Source organism: Thalassophryne amazonica, chromosome 19 (genome assembly GCF_902500255.1).
Source record: "Thalassophryne amazonica chromosome 19, fThaAma1.1, whole genome shotgun sequence".
In the NCBI taxonomy this organism is placed as follows: domain Eukaryota; kingdom Metazoa; phylum Chordata; class Actinopteri; order Batrachoidiformes; family Batrachoididae; genus Thalassophryne; species Thalassophryne amazonica.
In genome coordinates, this window is record NC_047121.1 from 43284190 (window position 1) to 43304578 (window position 20389).

The following is a 20389-nucleotide window of genomic DNA, read 5'->3' on the forward strand; positions in this document are numbered from 1 at the left end:
TGACTCGTGTAGCATTTGTCGACTTATTCTGTTTATTAGTCTAACTGTTTAGTTTGTGAATGTGTGTAAAGAATTCATTTTTCTTAAAAATATCTTGGAAAATATCATGCAAATCATCAGGTTTTACAGATTTCTGCACAAGATTCATTAATTGCTGATTTAAACAATGGGAAAATGTAATCATTTTACTTTGTAATTTTTCGATTTTCAAAATGACTTATTTTGAAGTATTGCTAATTGTAAATCATGGAAACCATTTATGTTGATACTGCTGTTTAGTAGCCATTTGTAGCTGCTTTATGATTTTTGGAAGAGAAAAGAGTGAATAAAATACTGACCAAAATTCCAAATTTAGCATTTTTTTTTTTAACTTAATTTTTATTTACTTTTTATCAACAACAGTGTAATGTATACATTTCTGTATTTGTGTATATTTATATATATTCAGACACTGGATACACGAAATGTTAAATGTCCACTTCCAAACATTCGAGGGGACTCCGATAATATTGAGCTTAACGACTGCAACAAAAGTTTTTTTGCTTTTTTTGAAAAAGTGTCGTATGTATGACAGAATGGGTGATAATATGACGTGTATAGAAGGAACAAAACTAAGAGTCAGATGGGGGGGGGGGGGGGGGGGCACAAAGTAACCCTCTCATTGCATTGACAAAGCCATAACTGGGCTCCATCACCCAACAAAAATGGATTTTTTTTGGAGCCCTAAAGTGTATATAATTTGCTCCGTTTAATAGAGATCCCACACTATTTGGTTCCATATATTATAACTTGATGGATCTGGCCTCAGCCATTTAACATTACACATACATACATTGTAATGCAGCTGTGAATAAAATATTCAGTAGATATTTTGTGGCCCTCTCCTCCAGTCCTCCAGGAATTACCCCCAATAATGCCACTGTAGGTTCCTATGGGATATCGTGTTGTAAACCCACTTTAAGGGCATCAAATATCTCTTTCCAATAAACACTTAAATTAGGACAGGACCAGAATATGTGAGTGTGATTAGCGATAAGTGCTACACAGTTCCTCCAACATGAGCTGGAATGAGCTGGGCTCATCTTGGCTACTATCCTAAAAATGTAGTGATTATTTTTCATTTAAATTCCCTCCATGTGTTTGAATTTGTGGCCAGATCTTCATCACCTGGATGGGCATTGAAGGGCAGGTGCATCCGTGACACAGAGAGGCATCAGGGGTGACCTCAATGGGGCTTCCATGTAGAAAAAATCTGGAATAAAATTTCTACAGTAGGAGCACATCCCCAGAAAAGACATTTGTTTTTTCGTCTGTGGGCGGGGCACATTAATGATGGCTTGAACACGTGAGGAACTCGAGCGTCAGTGACACTTTATGTCCATTCTCAGCCAAATGTGTAAGGAGAAGTAATGCGTCATGTTCACATTGGGCCTTGGATGGTGCAGCAACAAGCAAGTCGTCCACATATTGTAATAATGCGGTTCCCTGTGATAAGGTCAAGGAGGCTAAGCTATCAGCTAATGCTTGACAAAAATAATGGGGACTACTGGCGAACCCTTGGGGCAAGCGAGTCCAGGTATACTGTTGTTGACCCTTGAAAGTAAAAGCAAACCAGAACTGAGAATCTGGATGTACTGGGATGGAAAAAAAGGCATTTGAAAGGTCAACCACTGAGGAAAATTGTGACTCTCCTGGGATCTGAGACAAAATTGTGTGAGGATTCGGTACTACTGGGGCGAGCGGTATGATTGCCCCATTCACGGTGTTCAAGTCCTGAACAAAACGCCATTCAGTGGGATGTCCAGCAGGACGAGTCTTTTTCACTGGGAATACTGGCGTTAAAACAGGAGAGTTTTGGATGGGTACCACGATTCCTTCCTTCAGCAGGAACTGAAAAACAGGTGTTATCCCATCCATAGCTACCTGTCTGAGGGGATATTGTTTTTTGATAGGCCTGAAAAATTATTTAGATTTTAGAGAAATCATAGCGCAACCTTTGATCAAACCTACATCATACTTACGATGCGCCCACAAGGTGAGTGAAACAGAAGAGAGATAGGAAGGGACTTTCAAATTTGGCATAGAAGTGGGAGTAGAAAACTCCTCAGCGTCATCGAACTGTCAAAACTCGATGGCCTGTCAGTGTGTGTTGTGCACCGGTTGCCTAGCTAAATGCATTTGTTGAAGATGAATAAGAAATCATAGGCACATTGGTATCTTCCCAATTATATGTTGCATCACAACAAAACACAAATGGACTTGTGTCCTTCCACTCCTTTGAAATGGAGTTAGCAATTGAAATGTGTGGGACCGAGCCAGGGACATCAAAGACTTCCTGCTGATTGTTATTTAACAATATTGAAGCCACAACAAAAGAGTGACTAAAGTAAACATCAGTCACAGTCAGTCCTCCGTTTGCTTCACAGACAGAGAAAAACCCCAAAAACTTTTGTTCATAAAGAGAATCACGTTGATCACAAATATGTGCAGTACAGCGCATTTCTTCTGGTCTCATTTTCAAAAGTTGGAGAGGTTAAATTTTTCACATGCTCTAACTGCATTTCACCAGTAGGTGGCAGCACAGACCAGTTGTACACACAATGAATCATTCAGGCCTTGGGGTAGCAGCACACACTGATTTAGGTCATTGGGGGACAAATACACCTTAATTTCCATGCCCATGCAAGTTAAAAGAAAACAAAATATCACAGCCCAACAACTTTATAGGGCACTTTTGAGATATGACAAACTCATGCTAAAAAGGGTGATTTCACATTTCCCAGTGACACAGAGCAGGTTTAGAGAAAGGTTCTCTCAGAACGTCCCCACTTGCACAAACAAACACGTGTCTTATCCCCAGTTTCAAGACATTCAAAATCAGAGCTCTGTATTAAAGATTTAGTAGCCCCAGTGTCAATCATAAATTTTATTTTTTTCCCCATTCACAGTTAATTCAGCTGTAGGCAAAACTTCAAAAGGCTGAGGTGACGTGAGATACATATTGATATGGATTTGTTTGCTTTTCTAACTCATCAATTTTACTCAGGATTAATTGTTGTACCTCTGGAGTAAAGTTTTGTTTGATTTTTATGCAAATAATCATTTACTTTGTCTTCAAAGCGTGTGTCGGTGTTATGTACCACGGCGGGTGTAAGCGTAGTGTTGGTGTCTGATTCACCGTTTGCCGAGTTGGACGTCTGTCGTGGTCGGCCCCCTAGGGTGTCTTGGCTCTGTTGGGCTGGACCCTGTTTTCCACCGCATCTGCCTTGCCCAAGTGAGAAGCCTCCACGTCTGCATTGTGGCTCTTCATGGTGATGTGAGCACCAAGAGGACCAGTGCTCAGAAGCCCCACAAATAAAACAGCCGTTTGGATCATCAGTGTCTCTGGGTTGAGGGCTGTTAGTCGGTCTCTGATCAAAGTTCTGTTGGCCACGTTGACAAGGGCGCCCCTTTTGAAGGACATCATGGGGAGTGCAGCAGCAGATGTTTCAAGGGCATTCATCATTGTCTGGTGATCATTGTGTCTCCTCTTGGTGGCTTTCCTCACCTCTCTTGTTTCAGCATGGCATGCATGTTTCAGGATTTCTTTCACTCGGTTATCAGCCCATCCTCCAATTAGGGTTTATTCGACTCCAAAGTTGTCTCTTTGTCTCCACTGTAAGCTTCATCGGGCCTCTCACCACTGTGTGCAATGAACTCCTTCTCCAGACGGACGAAAAAGTCTGTCACAGTCTCACCAGGCTTTTCTTTGCAGGCTTGGATTGCTGCCATGTCCACTGTGGCTGGACATTTAGCTTTGATGTCCTCACAGACTGCTTTGACGTGCATTTCATAATGGCTGGTGTTATCCCAAGAGACCGTCTCCGCTCTCAGTCTTTGTGCTGCTTGTTGTTCAACCACAGCCTGGATTTTCAGATATTGTTGGACTGGAAAGAGTGTCTTTAAAAGGCTGGTCGTTTCTTCACCTGTTGGTCTCCAGGCTTGACAGAAAGCAGTCAGTTTTCAGCAAACCCCTCTCCACCCTGGTTGAGTGGAGGTAGGTAGTCCTTTGCCACCATCAGCATTTCTGTCCACATGTGACGATGAACCAAGGCATTTTCACCATTGGCGCCAGGAAACTTGATCATCGGCATGACAATCTGTGTCACTTTGGGTCCTTGGTGTTTGGCAGATGATCTGGTGAGGATGGGGAAAAAAACCTGCCTGCACCTTGGTAGTAAATGGCACTTTTCTGACCCCCAGAGGGACCGGGGCGGTCGTCATCCTGGATTGAGGACAGGACTGGGGGTGGGGGGAGGAGGCTAGGGGCAACATCAGTATGTTCTGTAGCGGAGCAGCGGCTGGTGGATCTGGTTGTTGGGCTGCAGCAGGTTGCTGGGGCCGACAATAAACAGGACACCAGTCTTCCCCTCGTAGACTTTGACCTGTGACATCAGGCTCAGCAAGGCTCGGCTAAAGAGTGTTTGAGGCGTAGGGAGGTGGAAGAGAGGAAAAGGATTAGTAGGTATCCTGTGGATGTTTGTGTGTGTGTGTTTTTTTTCATTTGTTCAGCATTCTTTTTCTGTTTCTTATCTCTTAAATCATATTCGTTTGACCACACAGCATATGCAGCGTAACAATCTGCTATATCTGTCACATCCACTGTTTTCACTTTGGATTTGGACATAATTTTGGCTTTTTCCTTATCTAAATTAGCTTTTAGTAAATCCACTTGAGTTCTGCTTAAACTCCCTCCTGTCGGAAAACCAAAATCTTTCACCCATATATTCATATGTGTGAGACATTTTTCTTCATATTTCTCCTTCATTATTCGTACAATAGAACACCAGTCAACTTCATCAGGTTTTTCTTTTCCTGTTTTGTGTCCTACCTCAGAAAAAAATATTATTATTATTATTATTTTATGGTGACCCCTACTCAGAGAATTAAAATTCTTCTATCCTCAGAGATAACACACTCCTACCACTTAGAATCACTTTTTGTCGTGACTCCTACATAACTCAGAAACCCGCAGGTCTCCTACAAAGGCCCAAAGTCAGTTAAAATAAAGTGTTATTTTAACCTACAATGCCTGTTGTCAACTGGTCAATTTTAATTTCCACAACAAAAGAACAGCCTTGCTCACCAGTGCTGTGTTGGTACAACACGCATGATTCGTGGAAATGCTGCACTGGCGATCGGGAACCCAAACTGGTCGGTCCTCCTTCCGTCAAAGCCAAAGCTGGGTACGAGGCAGACCTCTACTGGCACCGTTTGGCAATCCGCTCGGTTCGGTCCGACGGTCGAGAGAGCATCCCCACTTCAGACACCAATTGTTGAGGTGAAAAATGACTTTAAGTCAAGTTGTCTGAGGCTGTTTGTGGAAATGAAAAAACAAATTGACAGATTGTCGATAAACACAGGCTTTTAATTCGAAGCTTTGAAGTCACACCCAATGCAGCAAAATTCTGAGAAAAGAGTGTGTGAGTGATAACAGCAGAAGTGCTCTTTTTGTACATTCAGAGAAAGGCGGGGTTGTTGCAAACGGTCACGTACATTTTGCCAGTAAATGAAGTTATTCAGCATTTTGCCAGTAAGTGAAACTGTTCAGTCCATGAAAACTCTCGCTAAGAATGAATGTTATTAGAGTTTCTGCCTTGATGGAGAGACAGCGAGTTTATCAGTGCAGCTGCAAAACAGCATTACATAAAAACAATAGAATTTAGATGCAAAAGTTTTAGGCAGGCTATCTGTAAGGCAAAAATGAATAATTTGACATGATATTCCTATTAACAAAAACAATCTCATAATGTGATGGCGCCTTTATAGCAATATGTGTGCTGTTAATAGCTCCAATTACATTTGGGAAACCGGCAGTCGCTGCAGAATCCGCTGTAATGTTGGACTGTGATGTACCTGGATGAGATTTGGATGATTGCATTCCACGGCACAAAGGTGACTGGCACACACCTGACCGATCAACAAGCTCACGCTGGAATTCCCATGATGCCAGGATGCCCAGCATGGTCAGCACCTGGCTCCTCACCATATTACGTTCTGGGCCAGCAACAGCAATCGGTGAGCCAGCTCACCATGTCTCCGGTTTGTGGACAGCTGTTTATTGGCAGGCCATGATGTCTAGTAACCTCTTGGGGACACCATGAGTTCTCAAGATATCCTACAAAGCACCCCAGTCAGTGAAATGTAAGGCTTTGTTAAAATCAACATAGGCCTACCAATAATCCCTGCCAAAATTCCTATGTGTTCATTGAGTATTTGCACAGCCAGGACCCCACCACTGATTAATGTCTTGGACATGAAACCAGACTGATCTGATCACCAAAGCAGCTGGCACTGAATACTACATAGAATGATACTTGCAAATACCTTGCTCAGCATGGAGATAAGTGTAACTGTAGCTGTTGCAATACAAGAAGTTTCTGTCATTTCCAGAGACAGACAACAAGTCCTTTCTTCAAGTTTCTTGGTATCATACCCATCTCCCAACAGAAGCACTATTTGCTTGAAATACCAGCAGAACAGCAACCAGAAGTTTAACCTCAATACTACAAATCCTTGTGGTTTACCCGCCCCCTTTCCCCACCTTTGGAATCTCACTGAAATTTGATGAATCTCAGCTGACCGGTGGATCAGCCACTAGAACCCTAACAGCAAAGATGTTCAACATCCTGGCAGAAGGATCAGCCTCACACAATTACTCTAGCTGGCTCAATGGTACATTACAACAGGATTCTACCATCAACTGTCAAGATTGTGGAGGGGAGAGGTTGGGAGGAAAGCTCTACTTCAGTTCCTCTCTAAGCAGACGGAAGATGGTGTGGTCACAGATTCCTCTAACAAATGCCTCATTCTTCACTCTTAGTATCACATTGCATGCCAGCTGACAGTTTTGTGTGTATGTGTGTGTCTGTGTCCCCTCTTTACAAAACCTATGTATGCTCTGAGACCCATTGATGCTGCGGCTTATCCCGGAATACTGTAGCATGAAGTGGAAGAAAGTCTACAACTCCTTTGCATGAAATGTAAGCTTATTGCAGGATACTTCCCCAGCCAAATCCATACCCATTCACAGCTGGGTGGATCAAGATAATTCAAATGATGTGTCTTGTCAAGGATCCTAAACATAGTGCAGCAGATAAGAGAATATTTAGAGCGGCATCCTGCAAATGGTGATACAAGCATCAAATTCGACATTCCTGTTTTGAAAAAAGAATTGGCCACTTGAATTTTCAATAAGCAGCCAGGTAGGGGTCAATTGAAGAATTACACAGGTCTCCAAATTAAAAGATGTTCCAATCATATTGAAAACTATACCGCATTATTTGCCTGATCATAAAGATTCCAAAAAGGTATAGTTTGGACCATCTGTCACTGATTGTTATGGAGTTATGGGGTAAAAACAACAAGAATGGTGACAAAGGTCAGTTTCAGTTTGTACAGGGGTCAAAAGTTAAAGTTGCTACAATTTAGGTAAAAGTGATGCAAATTATTGGTTGAGTTAATGGAGTTTTAACAAGGAATAGTTTGGACCATGTATCATGCTTAGTTATCATGCTACGGGGGTAACATATGTCACATGTCATAGAATCCAGTGGACACTGACCTTGTTTGACCTTTACTTTGCAGACCAAGCATTCAACACTGTCAAAACCATTCAATGTATTAATCCTATGAGGTCAATCAATAATTTGAATTTTGACTCCTGTGTAATTCTTCAATTGACCTTTACCTGGCTGCCTATTGAAAATTCAAGTGCCCAGTAGGTTTTTTTTTTTCTTCAAAAGACTAATGTCTCTAAGGGGTATTTGTGCCAAATTTGCTGCTTGTATCACCATTTGAAGGATTATTTCAGTTATCTGCTCCACTAACAGATATAAGTAGTTTGTGGGCTTGTTGAAATCACCAGTGATCAGAGAAGTGTCACCTCTGGGAAAGCCATCAATCACAGATTAATGCAGTTTAGGTTTGGGAACATGCATTGGTGTCATGTGGTGCCATATATGTCACACCACAGAACCACCCTGGGTCCTGAATGGCAACTGGCCAGGCAAATAGCTGGTCCATCCCCACCTTTTGAAAGGTGCTATCTATTTATCTTCCACTGCCAAATGAAACATGGACATCCCCTTGGTCTTCTCCAGGTTGTTGGGTCCTTAACACAGAGACATGTGCATGCTGGATCATACCCACAGAAATGCCCCATATGGACGAAATGCCATAGCAGGTGTTCCATCATGATGCAACAAGGGTCCAAGGAGAGATCAAGTACGAAAGACACCTAGTTGTGTTAGGTCACTCTAAATATACTGTAAGAAGCTATACATGTACTAAACAGACAGGACACCCAAAGAACACCTAATTGTGAGCCTCGTGATATGCTCATTGACAGAGGTGATACCTGACACCACTGGCATAGCCAGACAAAAAGTAAATATATCCATCCATCTATCTGGCCACTAACAGGTCTGTGGACCTCGGAGAACAGTGGCACTGCAATGCAGAGCTTTCCTAACTTCATCAGCAATGGTGGAAGATAGTCTTCTTTGCCGAGATCTGCACCAACATGAACTGCCTCAAGTTTGAACCTGTTCACTGCTGTGCACTGGACATCCCTTTAACACCAAACCATTTGCCGCCCTTGGTGCTTACCAGTGGTTTCTTCTTTTTTCAGGGATGAGGACCCAAAAAGCTTTCAAACATTCAAGTCACGATGGAAATCAGCATCAGAGTTATTTCCATGGAAGTCAGAATCTAGAGATATTCTTTCCCCATGACGAGCTTTGCCCAGGCCAGCGATCAAAGATCAGCGACCAAAGATGAGTTATCTGGATCAAAGATCATGATCAAAGTAATCAGGATGAAAGAGCAAAATCAACACTCAGTGATTAGGAACATGTCAGCAATCAGGATCAGAGGCCAGGATCTAAGTGTTGTGGGGCAGACGTCAAACAAAATGATCTTTCACATGAAAGGAAAATGTGTTATTTGTAAATTGTGCAAACATGGCTGTAGCGTAAACGCGCGCTCGCGCACAAACACACAAGGAAACTCTGCAGTCTCTCTGTGCACATATTTTTGCAATGCCCTCATAGGCGCCATGCTTCGCGGGGTCGAGCATTTTGTATAGGCGCGCGCCACCGCTTTGAGTGTGCCTTAATCACCCCCCTCTCCCCCGCATCCGCGCTCCCGTGAGCGACGTCACGTGATCCTGTCGCATCCAATGGTCAAACGCAGCAGCTCAGTGAAGCTGACACCCCCCACCACCACCTCCACCCGCGTAAAAAATCCATGCAAACACTGAGTGCTTCGTTTGTGCAGATTTGTGCCGTTAAATTTTTTTGTTTGTGCTGCTATGGTTTTTGAGATATAAGTTTTATTTTTGGGCACACGTACAGCGCGAGCAGGCGAGTGCGCTGCTGCTGCGTTCAAGTACCGTTGGAAATTACTCGCGTTTTTTTTGTTGTAAAATATATTTTATGTTAATAAACCTGTTTAATGAACTGTATTATATCTTTACTTCGTCAGTCACATTTCTATCATCACAAGACATTAAATGCAATTGCTTGAAAGTTTATTTAGGAACGTGTTTTTTTTTTTACTTTATTTAAAAAATGAACATTATTAAGAACATTCTATACTCCCCATTAAAAATTACACAAAACGGTGTTTCACAGCGAATCGACAAGTCCTCTGAAACAACAAATTCAATGATCTCTACACAATTTTACCATCCAAGACATTAGTAAATGAACTTGTAAAATACAGAGGTTTTAGTTAAAAAACGGAGTTAGCACATGATATAGCTAACATTTTCAATAGGTAATATTTTAATTTACAAATGTTGGAGACTGATATGCTTGTGTCTCCAGGCAGATAATATGGGCCAGAATTAATCTTTTGTGTGGATACAATGAATTATTTTTACCAAAAATAAAATCAAAATCACACCCTTGCCACAAGCCTGTTTGAAACAACAAAAAAGCCGTGTAATTTCTGACGGTACCTGAACGCAGCGCCGTGCGTGTGCCCGCCGTTATCGCGCAAAAATAAAACTTGCAATATCCCAGAAACTATAACAGCACAAACGATTTTTTTAACGGCACAAATCAGCACAAACGAAACGCTAAAAAAAATTGTCCAGTTTGGTTCACTTTGGAGCAAGCTGGGGGGGGGGGGGGGGGGGGTGATGACGTCAGCGCGCAAAAATACAACTCTTAATATCTCAGAAATTGTAACAGCACATATAGATATTTTAACGGCACAAATCAGCACAAGCGAAGCACTAAAAAAAGTAGAAACAGTTTGGTGCATTGTGGAGCAAGCTGGGGGTTGATGACCCCTGAATGACCTAAAAAAATCTTTAATATCTTAAAAACCATAACAGCACAAACGAAAATTTTAATGGCATAAATCTGCACAAACGAAGCACTAACCACTCAATGTGTTTGCTTGGATTTTTTTTTAACACGGGGGAGTGGGGTCCCCCCACCCGCTTCACTTAGTGTGCCTAGATAGAGAGAGTGGCGACATGACGAGTCGGGGGGGGAAATCGGTCACGTGACTCCTGGTGCCATTTTGGGTTCAAAATAGCATTTGTTATTAATCTGTCTGCATGTAAATCCAGCTATTTTATTTATTTATTCGCTGAAAATGCTGGGTTGTTGTGCATTTGGAAGCACAAATAGACAGAACAAGGGCTTTAAGATGGACAGATTCCCTTCAGATCTGAATATTGGAAAAATTTGGGAAAATAAATTCAGCCGTGTGGGATGGAAGCGACTTCATCATCAAAGCTTTGAGAGGTAAATTTATTGTTCAGTCCCATGTACAGTAAAACTCATCTAATCCGCCATTGTATAAACCGGATATTCGCAGTCACCGGACAAAAAAAAATTGTATGCAAATTTAATAGCTTAACTATTTTTATATTTATTTTTGATAGTACCTGTACCTGGATATGTTGCTGTATGTGGTTAAATGATTTAAAAAAAAATGCTGAAAACATTAAAGGTTCATTCAGTAGTTCAGCGCAGTTAGACCCAAAATGGCGCCATGTTCTGTGTTGACGCCACTCTCTCTATCTAGGCACACTAGCTTCACTGAGCTAAACGCAGCATTGGTCCAGGCGCGCACCCGTCACTGGAGGAGGCGAGGGAGCAAAAGGCGTCCAAAAGACAAATAACGGCGGTTAGCCAGCGTTTATTCTGCAAATTATTACACAAAATCGAGCAAGGATGTCGGAGGAAAAGCCAAAGGTAAGATATCAGGCTTTAAAGTGGAACAATGGTGGCTTTGCAGTGCTCCTGCTAAACTGCGATTTTTTATTTTTTTTTTAGATGTGCTATCGAAAATGGCCTGGTTTGCACGTTTGTCTGAATTGGCGCAGTGTTTGTTTCGCAAATGAATGAGTTTTAGCGCATCCATCCTTATGTTTATCACCACTCAATCAATGCAAAATAGACGCGGATGTGAGTTATTCAGTCTCAACAGTCAGAGTGGATACGATTTTGAACAGATATGTCTGTTCCACCGTGATTGCCATTTGCGCATTTTTCCCTTTGTCGGAGCGGGACCACGTTAGCGTCATGTCCGCAACGCTGCAAATGCCGCAAATGCACCAGCAACAATAAAGCGCTACAAGGTGTGACGCACTAATCGAAAAAAAACAGTAGGGCCGTGCTTGTTTAAAAATTTTTTATATTAACCGGCTTTGAAGTGTTTGTCCACAATATAGCAAATAAGTGCTAGCAGGGTTAGCCGGCTGCTAACAGCAGCATCCAGAGGGGCTCGCGTGCCAAACACTTAGCCTGGAGCTAACCATGCTAACTAGCGTCTGTATCCTATAATATATATATTTTTTAAATATAGACTTTATTTTGTATTTTTATAGTAAGCACCACAACAGCACGTATTTGCTTTTTTTAACCTTGTAGTTTTAAGATTGTAGGTTTTTTTTTTGTTTTTTTTTTTCCTCTTGCATTTTTGTAGCATCTGCTGGTGCATTTCTAAAGATCTGTTTGTTGTCTTTGCAGTTTACGGTTTATTTTACTCCATAATTAACCAGTTAATTTCTTCAGGAGGGAGTGAAGACTGAGAACGATCACATCAACCTCAAGGTTGCTGGACAGGATGGTTCAGTGGTCCAGTTTAAAATCAAAAGACACACACCGCTCAGCAAACTGATGAAGGCGTACTGTGAACGACAGGTAGGAACAAAACACAAGTTCCTCCTTTATATGTTGCTTGAAAATATGTTTATCATCTGTATTATTATTAGCCATATGTTTTCATTTCACATGGGTTCACCTTTGTCATCACTGTCTTCTCCATCAGGGTCTCTCGATAAGGCAGATCAGGTTCAGGTTTGATGGCCAGCCGATCAACGAGACGGATACACCTGCACAGGTAAGAAATTGTGTTGTAGCTGCCATTAGTGAGTTTAAGTAGTGACCGTTTTAAGGATCTGTTACGGTGATGTGCGTTTATTCGGTGTTTCGCAGTTGTGAATCTCGTGCCGTCTCGCGGTCCGTGACTCACACGAGAGGTCAGTTTCAGCAGAGATCTGGTTCAGGGTTCAATGTAAACAAATGTGAAGTATGGACAACATCAGGGCACAGCAGAAGTTCATCACAGGTGCTACATACACCTCCTCTAGGTAACCCTCTCAACTTGGAAGAACGTGTCATCATCATAATCCCCCGTGAATTTGCTGGATCAACACGATCCATGTCCTTGTTAGTCATTATTTACATGCACTATGAGATGCTGGAACTCTGTTGGTAACTCAGTGCATTCTGGAAAGCGCAGGGGATCATCAGGGGCATTATGGGGTAAAGTACCGATTGGTGTAGCAGCACAGGTGAGGAGCTTAAAAGGGGACCTCTGGGATTTTACAACCTGAGCTCTGTTTGGCATTTTGTGGGTAATCTTTTCATTTGGGATAATAATGAAATGAACTTATGCATTATTGACTTAGAACGCAAACACCACCACTATCTAACCGACTCATTTATGTAACGGTGCAAGGTTAGCTAAACACATGGAATAAACTACCTCTTGTCACCATGGAACATGCGAAGATGTCATTAGAGGTGTCTGGAGCATGAAGAGAATACCTGCAGAGGTAAATGTGTGCATGTGTCCGTCACTAAATGTGAATAAAGTTTAAAACAGCTGATTATTCAGTTATATGCTTACCTTAGCTACATAGCCATGAGCTGACTGTCCACTCAGTCAACTGCTGACAAAGGGCTCCTTCTATAATGCCAAGGAGCAGTTTACTTGGTGCGTTTAGCTTGCTCCATGCCATTACGGTAGTTAGGTGGTTAGCTCATGATGGGGTTTGTGCTCTTAAACAGTAATGCCCCAATTTAGTTTTTGTTCTAATGGAAAACATGACCCCCGAAATGTGTAAAAATAGAGCCCATGTTGAAAAATCCAGAAGTTGCCCTTGAAACCATGATGGTCAATCTGAGCTAATTGGGTAATTCAGTGACAGCAAAATCTGGCCATATTTTAGCTCAACATTAAAAATTTGTTCTTGTTGTAATTCCATTCCCACGAAATTGGCTGCCTACAAAAGCCAAGAGGAATACTGTAATATATGCTATAACTAATTCTGGATTGATTCTTTGATGGCAAAAGGGATTTTGCCCCGATTATCTGACACAGCTGCTTTAGAATAAATTTGCAAAATCTCTGATACACGTTCCTGTCCACTATAGAATTGTTTTAAAACATGTTTCACTTAAAAACAAGTTTAAATTGCAAGATCCTCTTACCTCACATAGTGGCACCTATTGGAAACTCTGTTTGCTGTTGTGGGCCTGCGGGATACAGTGATTCATCAAGATACCAGATGTGCTAAAAGAAAACTATTTCTTGTTGTTGTAGTGGAGTTTAAATCTTTTACTGCTTCAACTCCCTATTAAGTTCTTCAAAGCATCTGTGTCTGGTTTCAGTAATGAGAGCTTTCTGGGAATTCCTGGAAATCCAGGTTTTTTATTAACATGGTGTACGTTTCCTGGTTATCTTTGTTTTCCCTGCCCGCGTCCAATGTAGTCTGTGGTCTGATTACATGATGTTTGTTTTTGCAAAAACGTTTCGAAATGTCTCTGAGACGCCACAATGGAGATTAGGTATCACGTTTTCATGTCGTGATCCAAGACCGAAGGACAAATGTAACATGCCGCCGCTCGTCCACACAGCAGCAAATGAGAGACACCATTACACATTTTACCGTTAACTCCGCATCGTGTTGAAACTAAAACAGTTGGATGGAAACATTGTTACGTTTCAGGGAGAAGATTATTCACCAAAACGCCGATCCCCAAAAAAAAAAAAAATAAAAATAATAATAATAATCATTATTTATATGGAAAAGCTAACACTCCTGGTAAGTTTTCGATCATGTTTTTTGACGGAATTCATTGTTAGTTGACATTATTTCACATGAATTGGGTTGAATTTCCACGAATTGGGATGAATTTACTTCAAACTGTCTCAGTGCAGACATGATAAACATTTAACAAGCTCGTAGAAGTCACATATTGATGTGAAAAATGTGTTTGCGTCGTTTTGCACCTCACGTAAATTGTCAGTATACAAAAATGCTGACTGGTCCAGTGCAAATATGTGGTTTTATGAAATGGTAATAACACAACATCCTAATCCATGTGACAAACTGTGTATTATACTTCTGTCATCTTGCCAATATGGGAAAATGTGCCTTATTTTGACTAAAGTGAGCAAGAAAATGGGACTAAGAAATGGCTCTCATTTAGCTTACTAATTGCACCAAATTGCATGTAATATTTCAAAATTCAAATTCCAAAAAGTCCCCCAGGCCCCTCATTGGGTGCTGCAGTCCTGTCCTGAAAAAAAACCTTTCAGGTCTTTTTTTTTAAACCAGTATCTGGTAACATGGTATGTTTCAGTCCATTGGTGGTGTGTAAGTTGTGGACAGTGTCAGAGTTATGACTGGGTCAGGCCTGAATTTGTTGGCAGCAGTTCCGGGCTCACTGGGAGCTGTATAATTCATTGCCAAAACAGTAGCTTTGTATATGTCTGGAAGCAAAAGCTACTGGAAGAATTTAATATGGTCAGGTTCTGCAGCAATGGCCTGTGTGGTCTTTGTCAGTCCTGGGCGCATGTGCTGTTGTTGCACATCACCACATCCATAATGCTACAGAACCACCATGGGTCCTGGATGGCAACCACCCCAGCAGACAGCCAGTCCATCCCCACATTTCTAAAATGACCATCTATCTGCCACACCCAGGTGAAATGGAAGATAACCCTTGGTCTTCTTCTGCCTCTGGGTCCTCAACACTGATGTGGCTGCGTGCTGGATCATGCCCAGAGAAACACACCATGTGGCCAAAATGTCGTAGTTGATGTTTCCTCACAATGCGAATGATACTTGTCCATCTCAGTTTTCTTAAGTAAATGTTAATTTGACACAGTGGATCCTCAAAAGAGACATTGGTACCAAAGACATCAAGCTGTTGCCTTCGGTCATTTGGTGGGTAGCATCCAGTTCTCACAGCCATACAGTTGGGAAGCACCAGGATCCTTAGGACTTGGGCCTTCATTCTCCTGCAGAAATAATCACCATCCTCAAACCAATAACATCACGACTACACGAGCTCTTTCCAGACATCGTGTGATCGCTAAAGCAGAGGAAAAGACATGAATTGCACTGCTGAGATTACTGAATGCGCTGTAGTCAGTCAGGGTGTGACGATAACTTCAGCTCATGAAACAACATATTGGGTTCACAATAACAAGACATGGTTGTAACACTTTAAAAAATGTCAATGATCAGATATGACTAGAAGGACTTTTGATTTAAAATTAAAAAAACAAAACAATGCAGGTATATTTTAACATGTTTTAATGATGTAATGATTGTCACTTCAATTCTACTTTCTGAATATGAATTACATGCAGTCAAAAACTATAATATGAAAACGGTGTAAAAGGTTTTTCTGTAGACTACCCTGACTGACTTCTGGGGGTTTCATGACGGCTGATTTTTACCAGTTGACAAGTTTTTTGTTAATAGGAGTAGCTGACACACATGTACAAGCCCCCCTCCAGCCGTCTGAAAAATCTAAGGTGTTGTTTGTTTGTTTTTCTTCACTGTTTGAGGCTGACCCCACCAGCTGAGAGGCACCACATGCTCTCCTCTCTTTTTCTCTCAGTCTCCCATTCTTGACAAAGGCATGCTCCTCTACCTATTTGCTGACTGGCTGGTTTCTGTGCAGTAAAAGTCACCAGATGTGGCGCTAGTCACCTCAGTGTGTGCTCTGTCTTGGAGCTGCAGCGAGTGATGACATGGTGCCTTCTAAAAACTTGGGATTTTCAAAATAAAACACTTGGCTGCAAAAAGAAAAAGGGTCAAAGCACTCTGAAGAAAGACTCGGCTCTACATTATCACCCTGAGGAGAAATATTGTCATGTTTTAATGATGTGAAGCAATCAGGGTATCCCTTGATTCCGTATAAATTGCGGCATCGTTGGGCTCTGTGAAGCTTTTTTTTTTTTTTTTTTTTTTTTTTTTTTTGACAACAGGAGCACCTTAGTTGCTCATCTCCACAACCTGACAACTTCCACTCCATGCAATGTCTGAACCGTGTAGGATTCAGAATACATCGCTGAATGCCAGGCTTCAATCAGGAAACATTCAGCCCTGCTCTGTACAGCACTCCCAGTATAGCTATGGTCACATTAGCTACAAGTGTCGGAGACAGAGTGGCTACTTGGCATTCGTTTGAATCAGAGTGGGCGTTTTGCAGCAGCAAGAGAGAACTTTTGACAAAACTTGTAAAGATGTGAAAAAAATAATTACCCAGGAAAACAAAGGGATACACTAAACCCGACAATCTGAGTGGTGGCGCAGCGACATTGTGCCATTGCTTAGGGAGAGCCCTGGACTATTGATGTTTAAAAATGCAAAAGTACTTTTTATCTGATTACTCAATTAATCGCCAGAATAATCAATTACTAAAATAATCGATAGCTGCAGCCCTAGTTACATCGAGTCTGATGTCTGGTGACACATTCAGCATCTCCACAGAGTTGCTGTGTGTCCTGGATGGTCACTGCCCAGGGAGACAACCTGTCCATCCCCAGCTCTGTAAAGTAGCCATTGTGGTTCTCACCAGGATTTTTTCACAGCATAGGGGAGAACTTGGCATGGTATAATCGCACGGCGAGCGCTGCAGGCATGAGTATTGTAAGAGGGTCTGGGGCCAATGGCATGTCATCATGAATACTTTGTGTTGCTAACTGTGACGTTAAATAACGTGCAACATGTCCTAAAAAAAAAAAAACCCGGCATTGGTTAAATCACAGCGTTGGAGTTCAAATCACAGCTTTTGGGGATCCAAATAACGGTGTAGGACCTGCGCTCACGAGAACCCTGACCATACATCTGCTGCAGCCGGGTGAAACATGCACATTGTCTTGGTGTTTTCCACGTGGATATGGTCTTCAGCATTAAGACACTTACTATACATTATGAATCATGCCCAGAGAAACAAGCCAGACAGCCAAGAATGGAAAATAAGAATCTTCAGAAAGGTGAGGATACCCCTGCTCTCCCTCTGTTGGATGGTGAAGATAACATGTTGGTGACATATTTCTGTGACTTTTAGATTGGTAAGTAAGGTTTTTGTATAGCATCTATCAAGATAAAATCACAAAGTGCTGTACAAGAATTTAGGAACACAGAAATAAAAATACACAAACTAAAAACAGCAATAACATAAAACTAGTTAAAAGCAAGCCTGTACAAATAGGTTTTGAGCTTCTCCGTAAAAGTTCCAACAGAGTCCACGGAATGTAGGTGGAGTGGCAGTGTATTCCACATTTTGGGTGCCACAACCTCAAAGGCACAGTCTCCTTTGGTCTTCAGCCTTGATCTTGGACCTGCTTGTCACATACGAGTGCAACAGTTCACTGATGTAAAGTGGCATTTGATCATGCAGAGCTCTAAAAGTCATCACCAATATTTGAAATTGCAGTCTAAACTGAATTGGGAGCCAATGCAAAGAGGACAGAATGGGTGTTACGTGAGACCACTTAGAAGACCTTGTAAGGAACCTTGCAGCTGCATTCTGGACCATTTGTGGGCGGTCCAGCCAAGACTTACTGAGGCTAGGGAATAGCGAATTACAGTTATCAAGAGGCGAAGAAATAAAGGTATGAATGATCTGTTCTAGCTCAGCTTGAGACACAGTGTTTCTAAGGCGGGCAATGTAAATGAAAGAAGCAAGACTGCACAAGACGGGTAACGTGTGTGTCAAATTTGAGAGCCTGGTCAAATGTAAGACCCAAATTTCTGACTGCTGAGTGAACAAAAGAGGGTAGAGAGCCAAGGGGGCTCAAACAAGGACTTCAGTTTTTGCTGTATTAAGTGACAAATGTATCCAATTTAACAGTTGCCATATTTAAAGTTTTACACTGTTACATTTAAATCAGGGCAGATGTTTGTATTATTGTAGTTGCATAGTTTTCTGGACACACTAAATGAAGCGTCTGTTCTTTTGTCTCTTTCAGCTGGAGATGGAAGATGAAGACACCATAGATGTATTCCAGCAGCAGACAGGTGGCTACTGCTAAGCCCCTCCTACCTTATCGATGGCCACCCTTCAGACCACGCCCTCTGCCACCTTCACTGTCCCTCCCCATTGCTCCTCTCTGTTCTTATTATTATAAGAATTATTATTCTTTCAGTTTAAAGATGTTGATGGATTTTGTCAGGTGCTGGGTGGGTGGGGGTAGGATTTTTAGCTTTTTACATACCCCCTCAGCCATGACTGAACTTTTAGTGTCAACAGTGTCTCTGCTGGCCAATCAAATCAGTTCCTTCTGACACTGCAAGCTGATCGGACCAACAGCACGTCAGAGGTGTTGTTGGTTTGTGTGTGGTTCTGTCTCACTCTCCAGTGAAAGCGTAGTATCCCGGTAGTTTGACGTGCTTTACATCCGTAAGGGTCATGCAAGGCCCTAGAGTTACTCATCAGGGGTCACAGTCGGTTGGCGTGAAAATGTTTTGAAGTGGAAGCAGTACTTTAACTTAATACACATCTGCCATCCATTTCACTTCATTTTCCTTTTTTCTCTGAGTGTTGACAGTTTCTGTTTTGTCAACATGTATTTTTAATTGCATTTTTAGGAGGTTTTGCTAAAAAAAAAAAAAAAAATGAATGAATTAAATCAATTTCTATTTTCTTTTAAGAGATGAAACCCAAGAGCTTGTGAGGTTTCTGTACAGAAGTATCAGTAGATGTTGCATAAACGATCTGTGGCTTGGGTCAAGGCAAAAAAAAAAGGTCTGTTGCATATTTGATATATATATATATATATATATATATATATATATATATATATATATGGATCTCCGTAAAAGCAAAATTGAAGTTCACATTTAGGACTATTTCATCATTTTCTTCCTCCTATCTGAAAGTGTGTCTGTAGATATCTGCCATACAAAGTATTAAGTATTCATTGATCTGGAGGGGGAAAAAAAAATCAATCCAGGTGAGGAGGTTTATGCCGTTGATAGGGATCATTGGTTGGATTCCGGCAGTGCGACCGGAGTCTCTTCATGTAGAATATGTAATTCACCTCTCCTGTTTTTGAAGAAGTGTGCCAATGGCAAGTCCCTGTAGTGTTCTGTCAAGCAGCATTGCTCACTGTTTTTGGATTACGGGCTGAAAGTTCCTTGTGTGAATAAGTTGATAAGTATTTTTGGGGTGAGGGGTGGGGGGTGTGCTGTCAGATGCCAATATTCACATATAGGCTCGTGCGATGGCTGATTTGAGAAAATGCAGTGGCTTCCAGCTTGAGCAGTGAGGTCTTGTGATTGCACGCCTTCATTACAACAGTTTAAATAAGCTATTCGCTGGACACTGCTGACTGGGAGATGTTGTAGACTTTTGCGAATACACCCTTGTCTGCAGTGCTGGTGATTAGCATCTCGACTGTTTTACATTTCAGAGGTAGTCAACCAGTGGAGTTTAAGAGGAAAGTGTTCCGTCCGCATGGCCCCGTTCTTTGTACATGGATTACTGACGTGAGCATGGATTTATAAGAGTCACCATCAGGTCAGTGTTGTGATAAATAGGTGACTTTTTAGGTGTCATCAGGCTTTGAGTAAGGGACTCTGGGATTTTGAACTAGAACGGCACTCTGAGAGCACATGCATCCGACAACAAGCCAGATCTCACCTGTTAAGTATTAGCACTCTACATTTGCCGGCTATGTAGGAGGCTATGTTTTCAGTGCTGTTTGACAGTTATCGGGATTGCACAATAACTACTAAACTCGTTTTTGTGAAACTGGGAAGGGTGGGGCATTGGCCAAGTAAGCAACCATGGTG

At 41.7% G+C, this 20389-nt stretch overlaps 1 protein-coding gene and 1 long non-coding RNA gene across 2 annotated transcripts; one reads left to right on the top strand and one right to left on the bottom strand.

Annotated features, from left to right (window-relative positions):
• Positions 1 to 834: 834 nt before the first annotated feature.
• LOC117531819 lies at positions 835 to 17336 on the bottom strand. The gene is made up of 3 exons (XR_004566742.1): positions 17317 to 17336; positions 6930 to 6938; positions 835 to 1090 (listed from the first exon to the last, which is right to left on the bottom strand). It is a non-coding gene; the product is annotated as an uncharacterized LOC117531819 (long non-coding RNA).
• Positions 11100 to 19329, top strand: sumo3a (small ubiquitin like modifier 3a). The gene is made up of 4 exons (XM_034194968.1): positions 11100 to 11255; positions 12078 to 12206; positions 12334 to 12405; positions 18565 to 19329. The coding sequence occupies exons 1-4, from the start codon at positions 11235 to 11237 to the stop codon at positions 18625 to 18627; spliced, it is 285 nt and encodes a 94-aa protein (XP_034050859.1). The 5' UTR covers positions 11100 to 11234; the 3' UTR covers positions 18628 to 19329.
• Positions 19330 to 20389: the final 1060 nt, after the last annotated feature.